This window comes from Pholcus phalangioides, unplaced genomic scaffold (genome assembly GCF_987345545.1).
Source record: "Pholcus phalangioides strain wild (caught in Gottingen) unplaced genomic scaffold, Ppha-v1.0 ptg000012l_1, whole genome shotgun sequence".
Classification (NCBI taxonomy): Eukaryota; Metazoa; Arthropoda; class Arachnida; order Araneae; family Pholcidae; genus Pholcus; species Pholcus phalangioides.
Window position 1 is genome coordinate 14,075,380 of NW_028301605.1, and position 27,842 is coordinate 14,103,221.

At 38.8% G+C, this 27,842-nt stretch overlaps 1 protein-coding gene across 2 annotated transcripts; it reads left to right on the top strand.

Annotated features, from left to right (window-relative positions):
- Positions 1-25: 25 nt before the first annotated feature.
- Positions 26-26,669, top strand: LOC149079626 (uncharacterized). Of its 2 annotated transcripts, none has more exons than XM_089240225.1 (8): positions 26-423; positions 8,647-8,817; positions 14,117-14,279; positions 16,435-16,749; positions 19,142-19,239; positions 22,895-23,062; positions 24,626-24,680; positions 26,510-26,669. In XM_089240225.1, the coding sequence occupies exons 2-8, from the start codon at positions 8,656-8,658 to the stop codon at positions 26,647-26,649; spliced, it is 1,101 nt and encodes a 366-aa protein (XP_089096351.1). In that variant the 5' UTR covers positions 26-423; positions 8,647-8,655; the 3' UTR covers positions 26,650-26,669. The 2 variants fall into 2 exon arrangements, with proteins under 2 accessions (XP_089096351.1, XP_089096352.1); XM_089240226.1 differs by having other exon boundaries at positions 296-423; positions 24,629-24,680.
- Positions 26,670-27,842: the final 1,173 nt, after the last annotated feature.

Sequence of the window (27,842 nt, forward strand, 5' to 3'; positions counted from 1 at the left end):
CGTCGATCGCAATCAGCACAAGTGAAGTTATTCTTCTACCCGCTTTGATCGAAAGGGTTCCTGTGCACAGCTGTATTTAAGGGGCATTCACTAATTTACTACGTATTAATATGGCTTTGGTCCTGTACAAAAGCTGGTAGGAAGTAAAGCAGCCCAACTCCTGTGTATCCAGCGTTACGGCAAATTCCATTTTCATCTTATGGCACATTAATTTCACAACGAGTAATAGATTTAAATTTCGCCATAGGATTATCATCATGTCCATGGATGGCCTAAGTTTGAATAAAAGACCTATGCGTGAAAGTTCGTGATAAAAGTGAAATGCAGTAATTACGTGGCATTGCGTGTTTACGACATCGTGATTGAATCAAATTGTGCAGTGTTTTGGATACGAGCATATTGTGGATATTCGTTTTAATTCAGGTAAGCCTTATCATCTCTATATACTCCATTATCTATACCAGGCGTGACAAATAGAGGAATGTTTTAGGAGCCAGGCGTATTTCTTTCCCACCCCCTCCCCCCCCCAATCTGGTAATCACATATGGGAAATTTTAGGCTCTCATATATCAATTTTTTTTTTGTCACTATGGCGACTTGGCTCCTGGGTTCCTATGTAAACTTATGTAGGGAATTAGAAAATTGTTAGTTAAAACTAGATAACTAGATTTTTGCTATAACAGTATTCATTGAAACGGGATTTGACCGGGGCGTAGCCAGAAATTTCGTTTGGGAGGTGGGAAACTAAAGTGATAGAACAATAGATTTGGCCATCTTTTTCCGGTCATTTTTTCACATTTCGGGGGGGGGGGGGACTTAAGGATTTGGGTCCCATCCCCTCGCTACGCCCTTGGATTTGACTGTAGTCCGTATGGGTGGAGGGCTGTCAAACATATCAGTCTACGGCCCGGCTGTAGGTGTAAATTCACCCCCTTTCATTAAAGAAACAAAAACCTCCAACTCCTGTTTATAAGGGGGGGGGGGCTGCAATAATTCTGGCATGGACCAAGTCCAACATGTCGGCCTAAGGGCTGCAGGTGTGCATTTAGCCTCTTCGTTCACTATATATGCATCCTTGATGATTACCGCCCGGTCGGGGAACCTGTATCGTCTAAAAAAAAAGGGGGGGGACCTTGAAAACGTGAACAAATCAGCAGCCTAGGGGCCCTGTTGCTGGTGTACATTCACCCTCTTTCATCGGTGGTTTTGTCTTTCCCGCAAAACGGGACACTGCATAAGCATACACAGAGTTTTCTCGGGAAAGGGGAGTGTTATTTTGTTTTCTACACATGGTATACAAGCAAAAATGATCATTATAACCTCATAAAGGGGAGAAGGGGGTCAACCCCCGAAATACTTACGTTGAGTGCACCAGCCACGCTTTGGGGTTGAAGATCTTCAGTCAGCTGTCCCAAATTGTGTAATACTGCACCCAGGGAGCAGGTGGAAGGGACCCGGGGGTGAACAGTGAAAGTAAAAAAAAGAAGTGAAACACGAAAAAACAAAATAAAATAATGTTTATTTGTAACAATTAGTACCAAAATTACAACCAACTTAGTGGTGTTTGTCAGACATTGAACAACACGGAGATGTTGATACACACATCTCAGGCAAAGTTTTTCAAGTTACAACAATAATTATCCATCAGACCAGACACGACCCAGGTAATTTTTTACCTGGGTCGTACCTTTTACCCGTGTGGGAACCAATAATTATCCGGCACACTGATACATCATATCGAGAGAGAATTCGTAGACATATTCTTCCATTTCTCTGTGAAGTAGAAACTTCAATTCAATCCTTGGCTGTAAGTGATGTCGCATTAGGAACGATTGACCACTTCCTTGAACTGCCGTATTGAGTTGCACAATTCCCGAAACATCGAAAATGATAAACATTCAACCACCTTTTTGAAATCCTTGGCCGATTGCTCTTCTGTCACGAGGTTCATGGTTTTCTGGAGCGTGTCCTGGAACCTGATTCCAGCCTGGATCATTGATCTGTAGCATGAGGTGCACGTCATTACGAATTTCAACTCCTCAGATATTTGTCGAGGATGCTTATCGGCGGGGCTTTTTGACCACCGTCGTGAATAGACAGTTCATCTTAGGTAGCTTCGATGCTTTCGGAGGAAATTATAGTCATAAAATTTTATTTTCTCTCTCTCTCTCTCTCATTTATTATTAAATTTTTTAGAACTGTATTGTTTTAGAAATTTTGTTGATTTTTCTCCCTTTTTTTATTTTTTTTTTGCACTACGAATTTTAACATTCGTTTTGAAATTATTTGTGTTAGTTCATGTTGAAATAATCTAGACTAATTTCATGCCAAAATTGATATCTCATGTTGTGCAATGCTTTTAGAAATTTTGAAATTTTCCTGCCTAAGCATCTTAGATATTAAAATAAAAATAATGATTCACCTGAAAATCTGGTTTTTTTTTTCCTTTCGAGATATTGAAATCTATAGGCCTACATATGAAATAACATCTGACTGATCTGACTTCGTTCTCGTGAGTTTTACTTAGCGTGTTGTTTATTGTTGGGTCATATTCTGCGGTGATTTTCTTTTTTTTTAGCGCACGTTGGATTGTGAGATAAGTGGTTTTTTTTTTTTTTTTTATATTGCTCTCATTTTTTTTTAAATTTTCGTTGTGTATTTTCGATCGACTTATATTTATTTTTCTCGTTCGCATTTCATTTTCGTTGTTTTTTCGCCAGGTTCGCTCGCTTCTTTGATATAAGTTCGTAGGTTTTGGACGTTAGTGTTAGCAAACAGTGTATACTTTTTCCCGGGTACTCTCAATAACGTTGTTTTCCTTCCATTTGGGCCTATTGTTGTAGTGTTAGTGTTTTGAGATAGTTAGCTAATTCTAATAAGTATAAATTGTACTTCGTAGCTTAATACTTTTTTTAGAGGGTGTTGTATTCTTTATATACATATTTATTTTATTCTTCGTGATTTAGTGCTGAGCATTCTACTTTACGTAATTTTTTCGTATAATCTCTTACGTATATTTTGCATAGTAATGTATTTTACATTATTTTAATTTCCAGTTAACGTTTCTCATTTTCGTATTGTTAAGTATTATTATTATTATCTAGCTTTAGCAATAGTGTTAGTATGCCTCGACCTCGACTAGTGTTGTGTAGAGCTTGCGACGGGAGGTTTCCCTGGTCTAGGGGTATAGTAGCTGATAGTTTCAATTGTAAAGGGTGCTTGGATAGAAAAAGGCTGGAACACGAGGTCGAAGCTTTACGGGAAAAAGTTAGGGTGCTAGAGGGTCCGGTTATAACGGACCCTCTGGTCGTCGAGCCACCTGTTGATGAAGAAGCAATCTCCACGAACAACGACATTTTAGAGGGCGAATGGGTGGTCGTGGATGAGGTAGAGGGGGATAGTGATAGGGGTTTAATCATCGGCGATTCTATGGTTAGGGAACTTGGGAACCGAGTGTGTAGGGATTTTCGGGGTTTCGAGCGCTGTTGTCTTCCTGGGGGGAAGATTGGCAACGTTCGAGACGTTTTTCATCGCCGAAAGTTGCCCTTGCGGGTGATTCTGTGGGTGGGAAAAAATCAGGTAGGAGCGAATATTAGTGAGTCTCTGTCAGAATACCGGGATTTACTATTATCCGCTAGGGAGGGGGGCTCAGATGTGGCAGTGATTCCAGTGCTGCCAAGGGGTAGTAGGGGATATAGGAGTAGGATCCACCAATTCAATATAGGCCTGAAGGACATTTGCTCCTCACTTGGGGTCACGTTCTTGGAGCTTCCCGCATTTACCGATAGGTGGCTTCGTTCGGATGGGATCCATCTAAATAAGAGAGGGGTCTGGGAGGTTTACGATAGTCTTAGGTCAGGTTTTTTACTCCCAGACCACGTAGTCGGGAATGCGGGTTAGTTAATGATAATCACAACAGTACTGACGGGGAATTACCCACCTCTGACTTGGATGGCTTCTCGATTGACAACAAACCACCGGGCAAATTAAAATGTGTGTTAATAAATGCCAGGAGCTTGGGTAACAAGAAAGATTTTTTAGAAACTATGATAGTTGTGGAGGACTTGGATCTTATAGCCATTACAGAATCTTGGGCAAGCGATGGGGATGAATCTTTCTTACACATCTCCGGATACGATACTTTTTTGAGAAATAGATCTGATAGGAAAGGGGGTGGAGTGTTGATATACGTGAAATCATGTTTGAAGGCTAGAGAGTGTAACGTGCAGAGAAGTGATATTGAAACCATATGGGTTGAACTTGAGAACAAAAGACGTCATAAGCTTATTGTTGGGGTTTGTTACAATCCACCGAATAGGGATCAAAACTATATCGCCAAAATGCATGATGAAATTTCCTACATGTGTAAGCGAAAGAGGGTTCTCATACTAGGGGATTTCAATTACCCGGGTATTGATTGGGAGAACCTTTCATCTGGAAATCAGTATGAAAGAGACTTTCTTAAGTTGGTGCTCGAAAATTTTTTGTATCAGCATGTATCAGAAGCCACTAGGGGTACTGCTATTTTGGATTTAGTTCTTACTAGTTCTGAGGATCTTGAAGAACATGTTTCGGTGGGGGAAGAGTTTTCTTCCAGTGATCATCGTATCGTCAGATTTCTCTGTAACTTTTCCTCTGGTAAGGTTGATAACAAAAGACTGGTTCCTTGTTTTCGGAGAACTAACTTTGATGTTTTGCGAAGAAGGTTAGCGGAAGTTTTCAAAGACCGGTTGGAATCAGTAGGGGTGGTAAGTCAATGGGAAGAATTTAGTACGAAGCTGTCCTCTGTTTTGCACGACGTCATACCCTTTGTTCGAAAAAAGCGTGTTTGTACATCACACCCTCTATGGTTCACGGATAGCGTGCGGAACCTTTATCTTGAAAAGAAAAGAGCATTCAGAGAGTATAAAAGTGGACGAGGTGACCTATCATTGTTTACTGATAAAAGAAGACTGTTGAAGAAAGCGATAAGGGATAGTAAAAATCAAGTTGAATCTAGGTTGGCAGATAACATTGGCTCTGACCCAAAATCATTTTTTCGATACGTCAATAATGGATGTAAGGGGACAGTTGGCCCCCTCTCGATAGGAGGCTCAAAAGTAGAGAGCAATGTAGGCATGTGTAGTGCTTTCAATGACTTTTTCGCGTCGGTTTTTAATGGAGATAATGATATTCGATATACGGGTGTTGCATGGGGTAATAAAACGCTCAACGATATTCAAGTGGAAGACGTGGAGGTCCTAAATCTTCTAAGAAATGTATGTGCAAGCAAAGCACCAGGACCAGATGATATCTATCCCAGGGTTCTCAGGGAAGGTGCTAATGAATTGTTGGGGCCAGTCGCACAGATATACAGGAGTAGTGTTGCTGAGGGTATCGTCCCGAGAGATTGGAAACTGGCTAACGTTGTTCCGATATTTAAGAAGGGTAGTAGAGAAGTGGTGTCTAATTATCGTCCAGTGAGTTTGACGAGCTCCCTCTCGAAAATTTTGGAAATTATCATCAAAAGGCAGTTTGTGAAGTGGATAGACGAGAATAATGTATTGTCGGATAATCAGCATGGGTTCAGGAAGGGGAAGTCATGTGTAACTAACCTCCTTTGCTTCTATGATTACGTGACTAAGGCTTTGGGTAAGAGCAAAAATGTCGGCGTTGTTTACCTTGATTTCGAGAAGGCATTCGATCGGGTCCAACATGGCAAACTCTTGAAGCGTTTACACGAGATTGGAATAGGGGGCAACTTGCTGAATTGGATAGAATCGTGGTTAAGAGATAGGTCGCAACGAGTTATGGTGAACGGGGAATTCTCTGGTTGGACTGACGTCACAAGTGGAGTTCCTCAGGGAAGTGTCCTTGGCCCCATACTTTTTTCACTTTTTATCGATAAACTCGATCAGGGTATCGATGGAATTACTAGCAAATTCGCAGATGATGTGAAGCTAATGGGGGTAATCGGGAATGAAAGCGATAGGGAGTTGCTCCAGACCAACTTAAACAAGATTGCAGCATGGGCAAATGAATGGAGCATGACGTTTAGCGTAGATAAGTGCATGGTCGCTCATTTTGGTTCGAACAACCCACGGTTCTCTTACGAGTTGAATGGTGCCACTATCCCGGATGCAACTAGAGTCACCGATTTGGGAATTCTCATTGACGAGCGACTTAAGTTTTCTGAACATTGTTCAGCGGTTGTCAAAAAATCGAATAGAATGCTTGGTCTCATTTTCAAAAAGGTCTCTTCGCGTTCTCCTAAAGTCATTCTTCCGCTTTTTCGAGGCTTAGTTCGTCCTGGACTGGAGTATGCTGTAAGGTTTTGGAGACCATACCTACAGAGGGACATAGACTTGGTTGAAGGGGTGCAGAGAAGAGCTACGCGTGTCCTTATTGGCACACAGGGCTTGAGTTATGAAGAAAGACTTCATTTTTTGAATATGTTTACATTGGATGAACGCAGGTGTCGAGGAGATATGATCGAAGTGTTCAAAATTTTCAATGGGATGGATAGGATGGACCATGAACTTTTAGTACACTGCCAATCGACTGCTTTTACAAGGGGACACCAGTATCGATTGGTGAGGGACAATGCAAGGTTATGGTGTCGCAGGGAATTTTTCTCCAATAGGGTTGTTAATAAATGGAATAGCTTACCCCCGGAGGTAGTAAATTGTAACACAATTGACACGTTTAAAAAGAAATACGATAAACATGTTGGGGTAAATCGAGAAGCTATCCATTCTTAGAATAAGACAACCATAAGTATTCTTTATGGGCATTGTATAATATTTTATCATGTGTATATATTGTTTGTAATTTGTGTTAATTGCATTTTTAATTGGGTTGCTGTATTTTTGAAACATATGACAACCATATTTTTATGGGCATCTTTTTATCAGCCACCTCGTTGGGCATTTTGCCTGTTGTGGCGTTGTATTTGTATTTGTATTTGTATTTGATTCACGAATTCATCATCGCTCAGACGAAGCTATACTCATGAAATTTGGTCGGTGGTTTTATTTCATGACAAAAAAACTCACCGAGAAGGGGTTTTCAAAAATTCGACCCCTAAGGGGGTCATAAGAGAGTTCAAATGTTACACAGAGAAATCACGCCGAGGCGAAACCACTGAAGGTGTAGTTATGAAACTTGATCAGTAGTTTTATTTCATGGCATAAAAACACACCGAGAAGGGGTTTCTCAAAATTCGACCCCTAAGGGGCCGTTCAAGTATTACATAATCGATGGGGGGGGGAAAGGGGGTTTCCGATTTGCTGACTTTTGAAGACAACGGGAGGAGGGGGTTTGGATAATGCTTACGTCATCAACCACCCTTTATGAGGATATGGAATATTCTTAATGGCATCTTATTTGGTGCCCCAATAACGAGGAAAACCTTTCGATAGTTTGTGGGCACTTGAAGTAACATCCCCCCCCCCCATTGATAAGTGCCCTACACAGCCACTTTAGTGATCTCTGAATATTTCGCGGATCCAAGCGATCTGGAAATGTGTCACGGATCGCTTAAGTGTTCTGGAACTGTGTCCCGGGTTATTTAAGTGTCGATGTGATCATTGTTCACATCTGAAAATGTGCCACGGGCCGCTTAAATGTTCTGGAATTGTACCACGGGACACTTAAGCGATCTGTAGATGTGCCGCTTAGTTCATTTTTTTTACAAAATTAGGCTTGAGGAGGGCAGGCCGCATCAGATAACCCCCCGGGGCCATATTTGGTCCGCGGGCCAAGGGCCTTTATGCGATTTATCATTGTATGGCTTAGAGGGTGGGTCGCAATGAATTTATTAAAGATAAATTTTGAGTTCATAGCCTTCAAATAGCATTGAAATTAACAGAAATTGATTATAATACAATTTAAAGGTATTTTCTTCCGAAATTTCAATTAAAAAATTTTTTTTTGCATTAAAAAAATAAAGTTTTGATCGTGGGAGGGGGCATGAGCCCCCCTATGCCCCCTCCTTCGTTACGTCTCTGATCCCACCAATATGCGTTAGGATTCAGAGGGGCAGAGCTGATGATGAAATTTTGCTGACAAGGGGGAGGGGTTAAAAAGGGGAGTAAAAATTTGCTTATGTAATACTTGAACGGCCCCTAAACTTATTTAGGGATTAGAAAATTGTTCGTTAAAACGAGATTTTTTTTCCCTATAACGGTATTTGTTAAAATGGGATTCGACTGAATATACGATTTGGCATCAACGTCATGCCCCATGCTTTCATTATCGTGACCCCCGTGGGTGGTTATAAAAATTGCCCATGGCGATAGACCTTAGTTGTTCTAGGTTTGAAAAAAAAAGCCTTTCATGTCTATCTCCGCCTATGCCTAATACTCAAAGTGATGTTGATGTTGAAGTAACTTTTAGCCCCCCCCCCCCCCAATAAGCTGGAAGCAACAAACTACATATTTACATACTTTCTCCATTGAAAATGACAGTACCAGATCTTGTTACACATAGAGAACCTGGATCATACCGAGGGACTTTACCTGTTCAATATATGGAAGTACATTGTCCATATGAAATGCATTTATTTGAATATATTGGTGAAATACTAAATACATATATCGACTTGTTGCATGTGCAGGTTTGGAAATGTAGAAATTGATGAAAAATCAATTTTTTTTCCTTCCACAGATAACAGAAATGCCAGTTAAAGGTTCAAACCTGCTTGTGTTTATTCTAAAGGCATTGTGTAGAAATTATGAAAATTTCTATTGGATAGACAAAAAAGCTGGAATCTTCGTGCTGATTTGTTGGAATCGTAGAAACAAAGATTGGAGTCCGGATTACCTGAAGGTTTTCCAGGTGAATACACATATTATAGATTAAATTATTAATTTATATATTAATTATCATAAATTAAACTTTCAAGGTGGAAAAGTCATAGCACACTTTTCCCCTTCTTTTGACATATGACATAGAGTTTTTGTAATCGAGAGTTATTCATATCATATTTATGTGATATTTTTGTGTCAAATAGTAGATATGTGTCATGTGTTTTGTGTTGTAAGAAAATTAGTTTGTCCTTGTTCAGTTGGGAAAACGAGTAGGTTACACACCTATTTTTTTAGTACACACAGTATGTGTTTTCAAAATTTTTTGATTTTCGATACGATCCTGATATCGTAGACTTTGACCGATTATTCTAAATTAATCCTTTGGAATTTTTGCTCCTCGGTGTCAAGTGTGAGCCGATTTTGAGGCATCTTCGTTGGAGAAATTAAGAGTTTGTAAAAATTCAAATTTGTTCCAGGATAGTAAGGCAGGAGATGGCCATTTTTCGAACTTTCGTTTCCGATCTCGAAGGTGACGTGGAGAGGAATTTTTTTGTTGTTTATTTTTGCCGATGGAAACACACAAAATTACCGCTTTTCGTGTTTGAAACTTTTTGCCATGTCATCAGAATTTTTCCGGAGGATGAGACATACATGCTGAACTATTTTGTGGAGTCATTAATTAAGTAATTCATTAATAATTTCATTTTTTTTTAAAGGAAACTTACACACGTGCCTGCCGTTGATATTTGTTAACGTTGAATTTGGATAATAATTCTGATTGGAAAATATTTAGATAATTCAAGAAAGTGTATTCTGTGTGTCATCTTGAATTTAAAATCGTGTGTTACTTAATTTTTTTAATTTTCTTTGTCATATGACGAAATTCTTCCTGTATCATTAATTATGCGTCGAAGTATGTCATGTGACCTATCATTGGAAAGCGGAATTAATTTCCCATCTAATGGTAAAATTTGATTTGTATTTTTTTAATGATGTGTGTGCGTAATTAAGCGCTTTCCTTTTTGTATAACATTTAGTGCATTGTCCTTGGGATCAGAAGAGTCTCCCCGTAGGAAGAGAGTTTCGTTCAGGGCGTTATTTTTGTCCAGAATTTAGACTTGCCCTTTCACCTTAATTGGTCAAAGGTGATGTCGTAAAAATTTACGCCACGAATCAAAGTGTGCGCATTTCGAAGCCACGCCCACTTTTCAATTTACTTATACCCTCGAAACGTCGTTGGGTAGGTTCAGTCTTCCGTTTCCACTCGTCGAAAAAACGCGGTCCCTTCGATGATAGTAATGTGAAATCGTTCTCGCGAGATGTTGCTGTTCGCTACCGCTGTAGTTCTCCCATTCGGCTGAAGTTGGTTTTCTGTGGTTCCCAACTTCAAGGCGCAAATGCGAGCCGATCTGCCCGTTAAAAAGTCTCGCCACAGAGAGCAACAGTCCTACAACGATAAATCATTCAATCATAACACTTCACTCATAGTTAGAAAAACTGGTGGCAGATGGCAGCACTACACATAACAAGCATTACAGAGAAACAAAAAACTTCGTCAGGTTTCACTACACGTACACGCACATTCCCGCATGTACCGATTCGTTGGGGGGGGGTCCAAAAAATGGCTCGGGATCCATGATGTTCTTAAGTCAGCCACCTCGTTGGGCAATTTGCCTGTTGTGGCTTGGTATTTGTATTTTGTTGCCGAGGGGATCCTGAAGCCTGTCACGATGTCCAGAGCAGAGCCTGAGAGCGTTCTATGCCAGCTGAGAAGGATCTGGAGAGTTTTGTCCTATCTTGGATAGGTCGCCTGTTTCCCCATGTCCCTCGAACTTGACTCGAGATCCAAGAACTGTGGCAGTTACCTTTTTGAGGATGCAGAACACTGACCCCTGGGTGGCAGAACGTTGAGTCTCTCGGAATTTGTAAGTATGTGGTTATTTCTTGGTTTTCTCTCTCATTCACCATTTCTTTTTTTTTGTGGCGGTGATCTGGAAATTTGTAATTTCTTTGTGACTATCATGATTCTTTAAGCTTAGATCAAACTCCCCCCCCCCCCTCCCGTTGAAATTTTCGGTTAAGTATAAAAGTTCTTTAAGGTGTCTTAATTCTAATGATCTCTATGACAATTGCACAATTTCGGGTTGATTTTGATATGTTTGTTTCGCTGTTTAAAGTAAAGGTTTGTTAAATGTTGATGTTGGAAAAGCATTTTTTTTTTTTGCACGGAGAGACTGTTTTGAATTTGCTCAATGTCAGTTTTGAAGTATTTTAAATGATGCTGCTGTATTGTTAAAATATCTATTGTAAGAAAAGTAATTAAAATTTAATTATATTAACTATTATAAATGTGTAGGTGTGACGTGTATTAGTTTGGCTCTTTTTACTTGTTTTTCATGTGGTAAATGTTAATTAAGATGGAACTTTTGCACTCCCCGTAGATAAGGGTTATTTTGTGGTCAAGGTAACCATGCTCTGTATGCTCTATTCGAATCACTGGCCTAGGTGTTGAAAGATGCTCATATAAGGAGCAAAATGGTCATAGTTCTCATAAATAATATTGTTTTGGTGAAATTGTGTCTCTTTGGGAACTAACATGATATAATATATTGGTGCTGTGATTGTGCAAGTTAAAGTTTTCAGAGAGTAACTCAAGTTTAAGAGAACATATAACATATTGATGCGTATAAAATTTTGTTTGTGATATAAAACAACATCACAAAACCAAGAGCGTGGCAAATCGTGGGAAAAATTAGTCGTCAGCCAAATTTCTTAGAAGCCAAACTTGACTTGGTTCTCAAAAACGGGTGAAATAATTTTCTGTTTACTTTTCCAGGGGGACTTGATATCCCTCTTCACACATTATCATGAAATCAGAAAATTTTGTGACATCAATATTTAGTCACTCCAATTGAGCAAATAGGAGACAGAAAAATTTTAGGGGCCAATACAGATTTTCTAGTTGCCGGAGTGACTTGGCGCCTGAGATTTGTCAATCCCTGCATTGAGGGCTACAAGTATTTGTTCCTTGATGTTTGTGGTATTGAATTACGAGTTTAATAACTCGTTTCTGAAAGCTCCTCACATCTAGGATCGATTTTATGTGGGCCTTGAGTATTTAGGCACTTTCATAGTCAAGGGTCACATCTAATGATAAAAACTTTGCCTACTAATACTCAGAAATCACCAACGTGCAGGCTCATAGCCAGAAATTTTGTTTGGGGGGGGGGGACTAAAGTGATAGAACAATAGATCTGGCCACCTTTTTCCCCTTTATTGGTCATTTTCTCACATTTTGGGGAGGGGGACCAGACCCCCCCCCCAAGTTCCCCCTTCTTCTGCTACGCCCTTGCCATCAAAAAAGGCAAATACAAGGAAAAATCAAAACTCCTTAGGCATTTCAACAAGCTATGGGTGTCATCTTCAGAGAATACACACTGACCGACCATCCCACCTGGATTGATTACCAAATCTTAACTCTCGGTTTGCTCAGCAGAAAGAAAAAAGTTATGTCTGTCTAAGTCAGACATCTGTAACCCATTGCTCGCGAGCACCATGGTGCTCTCTGAAGCACCTGGAGTGCTTAGTGCTCCTGTCAGATTTCATGCTTGCAAGCACTTGGTCAACATCCCAAGTAAACACCTTGTACAAATTGTATTGAAGTATTAAAATTATCCTCATTTCATGCATTGGTATGTCAAACTTGCCATATGTGCTCTTCTTTTGATGATGGGTATAGGCAGTGCTCACGACTAGAAAAAGGTTGAAGACCTTTGAAGAAAACACTACTGTGATCAGAATGAAAGCTGAGCACCTGCATGTAAGTCTTCTATAACGTCCTGATTGGCTGCTTGCAAAATGATTGATATGTGATTGGTCTATTCAAATTTTCTTAGTTTCTGTGTGTGTCACAATGAACTTATTGCCATGGTAGTGCGATCGGTAGTGTTGATTTATTGTCGTTTACTGATATATTTTTGAAGACTTGAATATATGTGCCTTTGTGTAGAAGTCTAAATCATCTGTGGACTTTGTGGAAAAATTCGAATAGACTAATCAGATAGCTCTATTTTGTAAGTAGTCAATCAGGACATTATAGAAAACTCACACACAAGTGCTTAGCTTCATTCTGGTGACACCGTTTGACTTGGACAGACATATATTTTTTCTTTTGCTGAGAAACTGAGAGTCAAGATCTCGTAATCAATCCAAGCGGGATCAGCTTGATATTTTTTATCCTCTGAAGACGACACCCATAGCCTGTCGAAATGTGTAAGGAGTTTTCATATTTTCCTTGTATTTGCCTTTTTCATTGGTGACTTTTCTGAGTGTCACATCTATTGGACTTTTCTGTAGGAATTCTATTCAAATCTATACCGCAACAACGGGCACCGAAGCGTGCCCATAGAACTCAGGACTCTTGAGCACTCCACCCCTCCCTCCATGTCCACCAATTAATTCAAGGAGGGAGCGGAAGTAAGCTTATACCCCCAATAATTTATGATTATACAATGTACTATAATGCTATATACATACCTTGGATAAAGTAGAAACAGAACGTTTGGCGACCTTGGCTCCTTTCTCATTGTTTCCTTGTGTCAGAGTTTTATCTGAGTACAGTTTGAGTTCGAAGACCAGCATGCAGAGAAATTCTCATCCCAGATTCTTAAAAATTCTAAAAATCCATTGAATTTCCTAAATACATTTTATGTTCCTCATTAAACCTCACTTTTCCTGGCATGCCGGGAATAAACCAGACCCTAACATTCAAAAGCTGGTGTCCCTCGATTTTCACGGCATGCCGGAAAAAAAAAACAGAAGAGGACTACCAGTCCAGTGAAAGCGACATGTCTGAAGAGCCTAGTCAGTCTTATTTGTGTGTGATGAGTCTACCTTTTCATGTGTCTATCAATGTGAAAAAGAATCACTATGTCCAGACAAAGGCCTAAAACAGCAGTTTTCAACCGGTGCTCCATGTGCACTTCCGAGGGGCTCCGCGGCGGCTCGTGGAAATTATTGCAGAATTAAGGTCTGCAGGGGGTCCACCATAAAAATTATATACAAAAAGGGCTCCTCTAGTCAAACAGGTATCTGCCATAGAAATTATATACTGAAAAGGGCTCTGTGAGTCAAAAAAGATTGAGCCTAAAAGATTATTTTGGACTGTTCTTTTCTTAGAAGAAATTTGGCTGGCGTTAAATTTTTTTTCGAATGTCAAGCCATAATGTCTATGATTATGAGTGTTCAGTAATCATCTCAGTAACTATTGTTGTTGATACTACAATTATAATTGTTGTTGTTTTTATATATATATATATATATAACAGGACTATGCTCAATCTTGTTTGAAACAAAGATCTGAACGCTCTAATCCCCGTCAAAGGTTTCTTTCTGCGTTAGACAAATCGAAACATGTGCGTAGAATCTATGACTCAGCGAAATTCCAGAGAAACCACAGGCTTTACCAGATAGAAGAGAAGTCTCTCAATGGTATGGAACATTTAATTTTACATTAGCTGTAAATAGCTGACTTTCTGAATCGTTCTACTCGTATATATTCTGCTCACCACATCTTGTTGACCTTGTCCCTTTGCAAATACAGTTGAGTTGATACCATTTAAGAAATCTTATTTGCAGCATCCTAATTTCTTCTTCCATGTAGAAGTATTTCCCTCTTATATTGTGTGGTCCCACAGACAATGGCTTAAACAAGATCTGTTATATATTATTTTCAATTAATTATTCATACAGGGTGAGCTCTGCCCTTCTCCCATTCTATTCTAATTTTCTTGACTAATCTTTCCTCGAATTCGCCACCCTGTGCTATGGACCCACTTGGCCTCCCACCCACTCCTTCAAGCACATCTGTGTCTCTAAGTCACTCTTTTGGTCACTCCCACATTCACTCACTTTCTGAGTCATTCACATGCTTGCATGCTGTATTGCTTGCTCACTCTTTGAGTCATTCACATGCTTGCACACTGTTTATGTCATTGAAATATGCTTGCACACTGTTTTGGTCACTCACATGCCTACACACTGTTTTCATCACTCCCATGCCTACACACTGTTTTCATCACTCCCATGCTCACACACACTCTCTGAGCCACTCACATTAGTCATGCTTTCACACCATTTTGGTCTCTCACATGATTGAACTGTGTTTTGCTCACACATTCTTTGAGTCATTCACATGCTTGCATAGCATTTAGGTCACTCACATTCTTGCACACCATTTTGGTCACTCACATGTTTGCACACCATTTTGGTCACTCACATGCTTGCACACTGTTTTGGTCACTCATATGCTTGCCATGCTCTAGATCACTCTTTTGGTTGCGCACTGACATGGTTCCTTTCTTTATAGGTCACTTTTTTTATACATTTACTCATGTTCTAGGTCAGTGTTTCCCAGAGTGGGCAATATCGTTCCCTGGTGGGCGATGGAATGGTCCAAGGGGGTGATAGAACCTACTGATTTAACATAGGATCCTATGGGTTTACTTGAGTTGGGGGGGGGGGCGATGTGAAGAAAAAATTTCTGATGAAGATGGAACAAAAATTTTGGGAGACTATGTTCTAGGTCATAGTTTCGTAACCTTTTTTTGTCCCATCGCCCCTTCTTCAGAATTTTTTTTCTCCCATCGCCCCCCAATGTAATCTACCCCATAAGATCCTATGTTATACCCTTAGCTTCTACCACCCCCCCCCCCCCCGGAATATTTCCATTGCCCATGTTGGGAATCACTTCTCTAGGTCATTCCTTTGACCATTTACATGTTTGCTGTACTTAGGCTCACTGTTTTGATCATTTACACGTTTGCGCATGATGTAGACGAGTGTTTCTCAACTGCCCAGTACTGGGCCATGAGTGATTCACTGTTTCATTTACCCTCATTCATTTCCCATTAGTTGTGTGTATGACCGGGCCTTCCACTCCTAAAAAAAGTAATCAACCGGGCCACAGGCATTCTAAGGTTGAGATCCACTGCTCTAGACCAGTAGTTCTCAACCTTTTCAAACCCACGGCCTGGTTTAATTCACTTTTGTGAGTCTAAGGCTCGGTCAAGCACTTGACCCACAAAAAATCGATGAGGAAAAATTAAACGGCTAATCACTCGCGCCCCGGTATGAATTATGTCAGGGCGGCTGCGGCCCAGCAGTTGACAAAAACACTGCTCTAAACCACTCTTTTTGTCACTGACTAACCTAGTCCCTTGCTGTCTGACAGAGGTGGATTTATTGAGATCTCAGCCCAATGCATGAAGGAAATACACTTTTTCATGGATATTATATTGAGGTGAACTCAGAAAGAAAAGTCGTCTGGTCTCGTCTGCATTGGGAGTCAAATCCCAGTCCTCTTGCAAACCGGGCTTCCATAGTTACATATATATTTTATTTTTAAATTTGTGTGTGGTGCCAATTTTTTTTAACTGCTCACATGAACCAAGTTTGACTGTGTGTATTTTTTTACAACATCAGTTTGGGTACTTTTTGTGTGCCGATGGTGTGTTCATTTTTTCAAAAATCATGAAATGCAATATATATATTTTCTTAAACCAAAGCCATTTTATGTTTTACACGCACAGTTTCTAAATATCTACTTATTCAATATGGTAGAATTATGTCTTTGTTATTTTTTCAGAATATAATGAAAAGGTTTTTCATCATTCCAATCCACAATTGACTGTCGAGAAGTTCACATCAGAGTCAGACCAATCATATGATCATTTGGATCATGACTATGCAATGATGAGTTCACCATCCAATGCAAGTCAATACTCTGATGACACTACATTGCATGAAAGCTCACCATCTCCATTGTTTCCAAGTGATTCAGAACTTTCGGAATCTTCTGTTTCTTCACCTGTACGTGCTGATTCACCGTTTTTCAACTTCGGCTTTGTTCCAGAAAGTCCGCCTGAGAAAATAGTTGAGCATCCGATGCCATCTACTATCAGTAAGTTGTATTTACTTATCAGATTTTATAAGTGCAGTTAAAACTTGCTGACTTCATGACCAAGCATGAATCCAGGGTGACAAATTGTATAAGTTCATAGAATCATCCCATATTTTACAGGGCAGACCAATTTTTCCCACAGATTTTCCAGCTCTTCAAGGGGAGAAAGCTCTGGAAATTCTCCTTTCCCCCCCCCCCCCCCCCCGATATGCCCCTGCACATGACTTACACAAGGGAAAAGGTAACAAGGCATAGAACCTGTAGGGTCAAAGGGCTTCATTCATCTTATACTTTTCGAAATTTTTTGCATTATACATACAGGGTGTGTGTTCTGTTAATGGACCGACAAATTCAGAGCGTTGTTAGTAGACATCAGGAGAAACAAAAATTGTAATGAAACATGGTGTTGCAAACAACATTGAAAAGGTGAAAATCGCAAAAAACGCACACAGGCTCTGAGTCCAGAGGAGATGAAAGGTGGATGTCAGTTGATCGCTGAATGCGTTCGTGGGTTTGCTCACCATATCTGACGTAATGTACACTGTGTGTGTGGACGCCAAAGGATCCCATAGTGCTGATTGTCATTGCTGCAGCAGACATCAACACCATACCCAGTATCTTTGAGCGCGTGCAGCAATTGGTTTTTACAGTGTTATAGACCGTGCAATGACGTCAGCAGCTGTCACTTCCAACAACTCTTGTAATAATTAATCAAATTAATCTTTTTGTCGTTTCAGTGTGATGTCTAAACCTGCTTGTGTTTTTTTTGCGATTTTCACCCTCTCAACGTGGTTTGAGACACCATGCTTCATTGCAATTGTTCATCAGTCCATTTACAAAACACCCTGTATACTATATGGTCCTGACCTGTGACCCCCTCCTCCACCCCATCAGTGCAGTTTTGATCCATAAGCATAGCCCGGGTACCCTCAACTGCAAAAAGTGGCTTGTGAAAATGAAATTTGATTGAAAATTTTGAGAGTGAGCATGGAAATTCACAGGCAGGCATTTCCAGCCAGTTATGGGGGGGGGGGGTGTCTCAGAAAAATCACTTTGCTTGGGGGGGGCCTATAATTGCTACTTATTGTCAGTGATTGTGATCCATCTCAAGATGGACGCTGTAATTAGTTAGCAAATACATTAAGTTTGATGCATAAACAATGGAGTGCTCTGGTGTTGGCAGACCTAGCTCCAGAAGGTGAGAGGTGGAGATTGATTCTAGCCATGGAGCAGAAAATAACAGTTTTGTTGCATAAAATATGTATGGTAACATATCACCAAGTTTATGCTCCCACCCCCTACTGGGTTTTAGCTTTAAGTGCATCATGGGCCCTCTGGCCAAGTGATTTTACTGAGGCCCTACCTGGAAAATTCTCGAAAAATTAAACTACTTCCCGTTTTTCTGAGGTGCCCGGGTGGGCTCATGCGTTAAGATGGCATTGCCTCCTCCCCCCCCCCCCCCCCAGACACATCAAACTGAATGTGATACCTGTAAACCAGAAAGTTTCACAGTCATGTTCCCCTTTGGACTTTTAACGCCCCTGATTTTAATAACATGTTTCTTTTATTACTGTCAGAAAACTTCCTGACAAGCCTACTAAAAGGATAATTATTTGAAGTTTAATAATAGAATGCATTGCCAAAAGCAAGAGGTTATTCTCCCCCTCCCCCACATTGGTGTGCGACAAGAGTTGCACCTCACACCAATGGTAATAGAAATGAGATTTTTTGTGAGAATCAGCTCTGTGATCATTTTTGAAGGGGGAGCCTCCCATATTATTTAGTGAAGTGTCTTTGTTTAAATGTAGGGGTTCTCGTAGAATTTTTTTGGGTAAGGAAGCTGTGAGCTTAGATGGGAAAACAATTTATCGTTTGTTTACATTGCGATGCATAAGGAATATTAGTGAAATCTGTGTCTAATGATACTGTCTACAGCGATAAACCTACCTATAATGATATTTTTTTGGTCTCAGCAGAATTCCTATTTAACCAGAAATAGCGCAAATGCTCAAACTGTGTACAACGATAACTGACCTATAACAATATTTTTCTAGGTTCCTATACTATTACTTGGCTATGGTACCATTATAGGCAGGTTTTACTGTATTTTGTAAAAGATGTCTGCAGCCTTCATTTCATTGAATTGACACAAAGGGGTCCACACAGACTTTGTTATTAGCAACAAATAGTCTGTGGAGCTCACAAAGTTGAAAATTTATTTCAAGCAACCTTTTTCCTTGTTTGTAGACATAAATTCTGAAAGTTTTTTTGATATGAATTGTTATCCATCTGTAAATGCTTGCTGATGATATTGGTTCTGAACAGATTTCAATGCACAGTTTGTGTTTAACATTTCTTAAATTTAAACCTTACATTGTGAATTTTTTTCCAGATTCGGAAAGTGTTGATTGTCACCAGTTGGTTCCGTGTAACATCTCGGAAGAGTTTTCTGAAGAAAAACTTTACGAGCTCTGCGAAAATCTCCCGAAGGTCAGTATCAATTGCATTTTAATAATGGCTTCCAAAAGTTAATCATGTGATAACTTATACAACATAACGACACCACTTTAATGTTGCCTCTTGGGATTGAATGAGTAGTGGGTCACAAACTTGTGGTATCCGGATATACAGTCAGTGCCGTCTTAATGCATGGGCCACACCCGGGGGTCTCAAGAGAAGAGGGGCCTCATAAAAATAAGATTTGGTTGCAATTTTCTAGAATTTACCTGGTACGGCCTCAAAAAAAACCCTCTTGGCCTGGGGGGCCCATGATGCTCTTAAGACTGCCCTGTGTACAGTCCCTTTGTGTGGGGCCTTTGATAGATACTACTGGCAGATATTATCTTACCAAGTGATGCTATAACCATGGATGTAACAGTTGTGGAGGTCGCTCGTCAATTTCACTTGTGTACTACAACAACATACCGATTATCAGAGGAAGCGGTAACTTTTTGGTTGACCACGCACAGGTCTCTGGATAACTGTTTAATAACTTGTTTGGAATTTCCATAATTAATATATTGCTATAATATCCAAGCGGAATTGACTTCCCAATTTTCACATCCATGGTTGCAGCTCCATTTGGTAAGACAATAACTGTCAGTACTGTGTGCTGAAGGTTCCAAATGAAGGCTGTGTTCCACTAACCTTCCAATCCTGAGGGGCTGGATTAAAGTGGTGTTATGTTATATAAGCCATCGCTGCTATAATTTTGGAAGCCAGTATATGACAAGCTGAAACTTCATTTGATAAGTTCATCATCAACAATCGCTGAATTAATCAGATAACTTATAACTGAATGAGTTGCAGAAGCTACTACTAGTACAGCACATGCGTCATTGACATTCCCCTGAAAAATTCTGTAATGGATTGGTATATGCTGTGAAGTGTTATAAGGATGAGCTGAACGTTGGCTTTTAGATTAATGCATTCATCAATTGCTACTGTATATTATAGTTCTTTGTGTTAATTATTCATACTGCTGCCACCAGAGACCACCAGCGAGGGGGGGGGGGGAAGACCCCTCCTCTTGTTTGTGGACCATCTCTCTCATGATCTTGGCCTCCACTCAGAGATTTTCTCCTCCCTTTTCAATCTGCAGGGCACCCACACTTGTCCTACTTTCTAGGTTTTGTCCTACTTTTTTTACAAAATCCTATCAACAGAATTCGTGTAATTGATTTTAATTGAGAAGGGAATCATAGATATATTGCCAAATGATGTAGTAGATTGTGCATGCGTGCAATTAATGATTCTGCCAAAGCAGAAATAGTATGATCGTTTTCCAGGTTATTTGGGGGAATGTATGTTTTCGACCTTTTTTTTGTTTTGTTTATTAATTTTTCGTTTTCTTAGTTTGACGGTTCAACAATAGAGCAGCAGTCATTAAAAACTTCTGCCTGGATGGAAAAAGTAATTTTTTATTCACTATGCCATGGTATGGACAGTAACATTCAAAATTATGGTACACATTTTGTGTATAGGTGAAACAACAGTTTGCATAACAAAGCAGTTGAAGTACATAGGCCTATTCTAGTTTTGATGATTCGGATGCTACCCAATATTGTTCAATTGTCTCCTGTATTTTTTAAGGCATGAAGAGGCATAAACAATATTTACAATGCTCAGCAAACAGCTAAAAATGAAAGTGCTTCATTTGTCAAAAACAATTACACTGGCATTAACAGTAACATTTAAACGAATAACCTTAAAAAACGTATGAACAATGCAGTGAAATCATCTGGTTCATCTTAACTTATTTATATTGGACCTTGTGATTTACAAATTTTGCACTGTGTTTTCAAAAGTTGTCTCGAATTGACGTCATTCTTAAAAAACTTACGTCTTCATGGACTTACACGTCACATGGACTGTAGAAGACTCCAAAAAAACAATGTAATACTAGATATTGTGAGGAGAGACAGAAAATAATCATCTGTGATTGCTAGTACACTCTTTTGACCAAAATTGCTTTTGATACCATTTCATTTTGCTTTGACTCGATTCAATCGTATCGGATACTGAAATAGGTGCTATGAATTTTTTTTATTTTTTTAAATTATCTAGAAAGAAAAACATTGTTTAAAGGATTCTTTTTTATTATGCCATGATTATGTTGACTTTTTATATTTTTTGTGTGGAGCCCTTGAATCTGCCCGCTCACCCCCCTTTTTTTTTCTTTTCTGGGGAGACATTACTCATGTGGCTCTTGGAAAAGGTGACAGATATATCCTAATACCAGAAAAAAATCTCACAATACGTGTACCAAAGCCAACTACATAAAGGCTAGTCAAAAAGAGGCTTTGCATATTCATCTGTCGTCTGCAAAGTTGTCTTGTCACTGATTATGAATTCCCATTAATTATTTTTTCATTGATTGTTTCAATTAATTATAAAATTCTTTTTTCATTCATCGTGAATTTTTTGATTAATTCATAACATATTTTTCCACTGATTATATATTTTTGAATTCATTTTTCATTTCATCATGAATTTTGATTACTTCATAAAGTATTTTTCCTTCATAAATTCTTTTCCCCATTTATTATGAATTTAAAAAATTTTTTTTTTTTCATTGATTCATCATGAATTTCAATTCATGTTATTTTTTTCATCGATTATAAATTTAATTCATAAATTTTATTTTAAATTGATTTTTTAACTTTCTTCAATTAAATTTTTTTTATTGATTATGAATTTTGGTTAATTCAGAAATAATTTTTTCACTGATCCATCATGCATTTAATTGGCTCAGAAATTATTTTCCTCATTTGATTATGAATTTTAATTTATTCTGAAAATTATTTTTTCATTAGTTCTGAAATGATTCTTAATAATCCGTTAGTAATTTTGAAATTACTTTCTTCACCAATTCTTGAATACAATTTTTCATCAAGGGTTTTTTTCACCTTTTTCATAAATTTTGTATAGTCCTCCAACCACGAGATGAGACTTGGCTATGGCATGCGATGTCGCTTCGAACGATTCTATTCTTTGTTAGGAGGACAATCCTAATCATGAAAGCTCCAACGTTAATGAACTATTCTCTATGCGCAATCGTTTTACCGAAAAAAATGAAATAAAATTGTCCGGCTTGATGTATCATGACCTAGCTAAATCTCATCTCGTTGTTGGGGGGACTATTTTATAACTATGTCAAATTTTTTGTTGTGGTAGCCACTGTAAAAAAGATTTGAGGGTCCCATTAATTACGGCGGTCATTCGTTGAAGACCCCCCCCACCACCCCCCCCCCCCGGAATATATATTTTTAATTGTGAGGTTTTTTGTTGACATTAGTTCTAATGAGTCGCTATGTTCTTGTTGCTGCAACCATTCTTAGTCCATTGAAAAAGAACTGAGAATGTAGTTAAAAACATTTTTTGTTTCTAAGTTGCACTTGCAAACTTACTAAAGGTTCTGTGCCTTTATTATAGTTTTCATTTGCTTCAGAAGTTGAAAGAAATACCTTGTTGGGAATTTTGCCTGTTGTGGCCTTGTATTTGCATAAGAGTATTATCATTCGGGGGAATCATTAAGGTAACAGTTTTGTATTGCTTGTACAGTTTCAGTGATGTCGATCTGGTTAAATTTGACGTGTATTCTATATATATATATTTATTGAATTTTACTTCTACTCTATTTCAGGACGTTGAAGGCTCTTCTGATTTTCCGGCTCAGTCGAAAGAGAATGAATGGGGCTTCGATCTCGCTTCTACCAGTGATTTAGACATGGAAGACTTCATGGACTTATATGGTGTCTTGGACAAAAATCAATCCAATCTCGACGATTTTCATTTAGATGAAGAAAATAAGGTAAGCTTCAACGGAAAAAGGAGGATAATGAATCGTGTTCAGATAGTTTTTTGCTGGAACCATCGTGTAAATTTGAGTTTGATAACTGATCAGAGGGACATATTTATATATACCCAACAATAACCAATTTATATTACTTAAACACACTGATGATGGTACTGGATCTGTGAGAGATCCACTCAAATTTTCTTATGACCATTGCAAAGTTTTGGGATGGCAGAGCCTCCACCAGTTTTATATTAATAGTTGGTGGAGTTTTATACTGATACACCTTGTAGTCTATCACCATTTCTGATTATATGATAGATCTGGATTTCATAAATCTGATGCCGCCACCATCAGAATGATAATAGGATACACATGCTATCTACACATTTCTAGGGCTGCCCTAGCCTTTATCCATGCCTAGAAATAAACAATCTCCCTAAGTAGCGAAACTCCGAGGTATTTCAAGAGAAACACACACCTTCTATGTAATTTTAGGTACATGTGCAACGCTTGTGTCCTCTTACAGATTTCTAGGAGGATACTCAGAGCCCAAATGGTTAAGAACATCATTGATCTAGTTTCGGATGCACAACCTTTTCAGTCTGTGGGCCAGCAAGTAGAATATATACAGTGATCATATGACCCTGTTTTACGGGACATTTCTGTAATTTTGGTGATGTCCAAACTATTCTATAAAATGTCCTATTTTTCCTGATTTTGGATGAATTTTACTTCAATTTATATTTTTTACTGAAATCAGTGATTGAAATTATAATTGTTGCTCCAATAATCATAATTAAGAAGTTAGATAAATATATTCATTTAAGATATTTTTTTAAACGTGTTTTTTTAGTGAATTGTATTTTAAGTGAGTTTCAGTAACAGTTCGTAACTTTACTCATCTTTGATAATTTTTTTGGCTATAGTTTTAGCAAAATTTTACTTGCCATTGACAATTTATTTGGCTATAATTAGCGACTTAATTTTCCCTTAGAATTTCTTTTGCAATGGTTTTAGCAACTTTACTTCCACTTTGGTGATTTTTTTTTTTTCACTGTAATTGGCAACAATTTTCCCTTTGAAAACTTACTCTGATATAATTGGTAATAGTTTTCCCTTTGAAAACTTCTTCGGCTATAATTATCGACTTTACTTCCCTTTGACAATTTTTTTAGGGTATAATTGGCAATGATCCAAATGGATTCTGATTTCCCATATTTTTGTAAGGAGGAGAAATATGGTAATTTTTTTTACTTCAGATATATCTTTTTTCTTTCTCACCAAACACCTTTTGTGGGCTAGATGAAACTCCTTGGCAGGCTGCATTTGTTCCATGGGGCCAGAGATTGTGCACCCTTGCTGTTAGTTATGAACAGAAGCAGAAGAGCTTGACTTTTCAAAGTTTGATAGCAATAGTTAAATCACCCATAGAATTCCGGAACATTCAGTTTTGATTTTTAAATGTCTTCATTTCTTTCCCATTTAAAATTTAGGTTTTATTAATGGGAATTTGATTTTTCTACTGAAATGTGTTGTTAATGCAATTGATTATAAGATTATTCTTCTTTCTTTCAGCAGAAACATGCGAGTGATCAGTCATTTGCACCTGACACTCAACTGCACGAATCAGGTATAATTCTTTTCTGTTGAGTATCAATTTCTATGTTGATAATTAATTTCAAAAATTTGAAATGTGACATGTTTTTCATGGCAAGTAATTGACTTGCAAGTTAGATGGCAGCACTCGCACATGATGATGCTGATAAAATGAGAAAATTATCAAAGCCAGAGGTGCCACTATGATAATTGAGCTTTTGTTGCCCTTCAAATAAAATGTGGGAGATGTGTCTCTTTGTGCCAGCGTGATGGATTCTGATATCTTTATGACCAAGAATTATGACTAATTTCCAATTTTCCATTCTTAAGTCCAATCATTTGTAAATCAAGAAATCATATATAAAGTACTCAAGGACCCCGAGGAATCCACAGGTTTAAAAATACTACTGACCTAGTGAATGAGCAAGTAGGTGAGCAGTCCAGTAAGTGAGTGAGCAAGTGCCACTACTGAAAAACACTACTGACGTAGTGAACGAGCATATGAGCAAGCGAGAAGAAAGAAAATGTGCTAAAAACCCTAACATGTGTTTAAATGGTTCCACTACTTTACCGCACACAGACTCGGGTAATACTGTCATGCGACAATTTCCAACCAGTGGAGTTGGGTTGGAGAGGAAGGCACCATTTATCGGTGGCTATCCCAGTCTTGGTAGGTAAACAACTTATATAATTGACAGAGAATAATATAATTCTTTCCTCAGATTCGAACCCATGGATCTTGATGGTAACCTTCATGGTGGAAGATGAGCATCTTACAACTGCACCACTTGGGCTGAAATGGTTTTACTGTCTACGAAGAGTGGGGCCAAGTGAGCATCATGCTGGGCTGTCATCGTGAGGATCCAGGTTCAACTCCCCCCCCCCCCCCCCCCCAGAAGTTGGTTTTCTGCAGTTTTCCAATTTTTAAGAATAAATACGATCCGGTCTCCAATTTGAAAAAGTCTCTCCGCAGGCAACATGATACTTATAACATGAAAATTCAAGCATTTAATGTCTTTACTCTAAAATATGGAACACAGGCCATGTTAAGGCCATGCATAGGTACACAGTTTCTTTCCTATAATGGTCACCTACAACATAACCTATGAACCATATGATTATTCAGTCAACCACACAGTTAGGACCACAACTGGGGGGGGGGGGGGCAGGCGGGTCTGGGCGCTGGACCAGAGGGAGTGTAAATTTTATTCTCAAACCTCTCCTTCAACATTACAAGGGGGCACCAAAATGCGCACTTGCCCCGGGTGATCAAGCAGAGCGGAGTAACTAAACTAATCAATTTAGTTGCGGAGCTGCACACAGTCACTCACTCTCTCATACAGTCAATAACACACTCACTTGGTCACCCATATGGCCACTCACCCACTTATATGGTCATTCATCCAATCATTTGGTCACTCACTCGATCGGGCAGGTGAAACGTACCATGGGCCAGATATTTGGGTGAAATTTTCAAATCCCAGTGGTGCCACATAGAGCCGAACAAGGCACTGTCTTGTGCCTCACTTGCTTGCTCAGTCACACTCACTTTCTCTCTTGCTCATGTACTCACTGATCCACTCAATTTTTGAATTCAAGTGCTCAATCACTTTGTTGTTTACTCACTCACTGGTGCCCAACTGATGTCATGAATTATACTGTACCTCAACAAGTAGGTGGGTCCCATGTATAGTACAGGATTGTATAAACGGGACAGACTTTCAGATTGAGAGTGATGAGTAATTGATATAATAAAATATATATATATATTAATATATTTTATGGTGCGAGTTTTAATTTTGTGACATTTCCTTAAAAAAATTTGACTAAACATGCTTTATTTTCGTATTGTTTTTTTTTCAGATGGTGATCCTGGACTACTAAGCGGCAACATTAATACTGTACAAGCAAATCCTGCTCCTAGAACTGCAACAGGCATGCAGCCACCGGTCTATTACATTATTAATATCATGTGTTTGCAGGGCTACAAGCCTCCGCAGTAGTAATTCAGGATCCCAAACCTGACAGTCTTAACCACAATTGAAAATCTTAATGGTCATCTCTAGGAAAAAAAGAGTGTAAACGAACCATTTTCTTTCTCTCTGCGAAATATCCATGAAAACTGAATCATGGGTGTTTATGATCGATTCAGATGTTGGTACTTTATCGTAAAACTTCTCCATTAACTTTTCTGGTGCACAATTAAAATTTAAAAAATATTTAAAATAAAACTTTTTTTAATTTTGAATTGATCAGCGAGAGAAAAAGATGCTAGCGAAAGTTGGCAAAAACTATACTAAATTCTATTCTTGACAAATTATAATGGTTGAATCATCCCGAAAAATATCCATAGTGGAAAAAAAAAGACTATTAAACATTCTTTATCTCTCATCGGTATTACCGGAAATAGTCCGGAGCGTGTATTATTTACGGCAAGTTTTTTTGTATATAGGGTAGCATGTATTGCATCTACCAACTTGAATTATTACGAAAAAGCGGCGAGTGCTTGCAGTAACTTCATATAGCTATGGAATGAAAAAAAAATTGTATAATAAGAATTGAAGAATAAAACCTTGTGACCCGTTTCTGTGATGTTCTCTGTCTATTTCGAGAAACACGCTATCGTGGTGATACTGGCAAAGGAAGATTTATGGATTTGCCACCTGTGCAGGGTATTCAAATTATGATTGAATTTAAGATGGCACTGCTCTAGATGCTGAAAGACTTCTGCAGTATAATTCGTAAATCATCTGCAAACTATGTGCCCCGCCCCGCATTTGAATCAAATTATTTTTCACCCCTCTATGATGATCATGGACAGCCTTCATTTCCCACAGAGCATAATGCTAGCAATTACCACCCCCCCCCCCCAGAATTGTGCATAGCTATTCATTTCTTGTTCGCCCTATAGGTTTTTCATTTCCACATTAGAATGGTTCATAATGCCCCTTCCCCCTCTTGCGTAAGGGCTCAAGTTTCGTATGTACAGGACAACATGCAACTTTCCCCCCCCCCCCAATGTTTTTTTCATGTCAGTGCCTCTAGCTGTGAAGGGATGGGGCACGAGCCACTGCTATAAATTTTCACTGTCTGAAAATTTTCTGACTCAATTCTGCCTTATTTGAGACAGCAAATATAAATTAGTAATTGCATCGGCCCAGGATTTTTAGCAGTTCTTTTTGTAAAGATTTTTTCC

Bases quoted from the DNA above. Each gene is read 5' to 3' on its own strand.
- LOC149079626 (XM_089240225.1), top strand. From the start codon at position 8,656: ATGCCAGTTAAAGGTTCAAACCTGCTTGTGTTTATTCTAAAGGCATTG. The intron at 8,818-14,116 runs GTGAATACACAT...TATATATAACAG, and splicing joins ATTACCTGAAGGTTTTCCAG to GACTATGCTCAATCTTGTTT. The intron at 24,681-26,509 runs GTATAATTCTTT...TTTTTTTTTCAG, and splicing joins CACTCAACTGCACGAATCAG to ATGGTGATCCTGGACTACTA.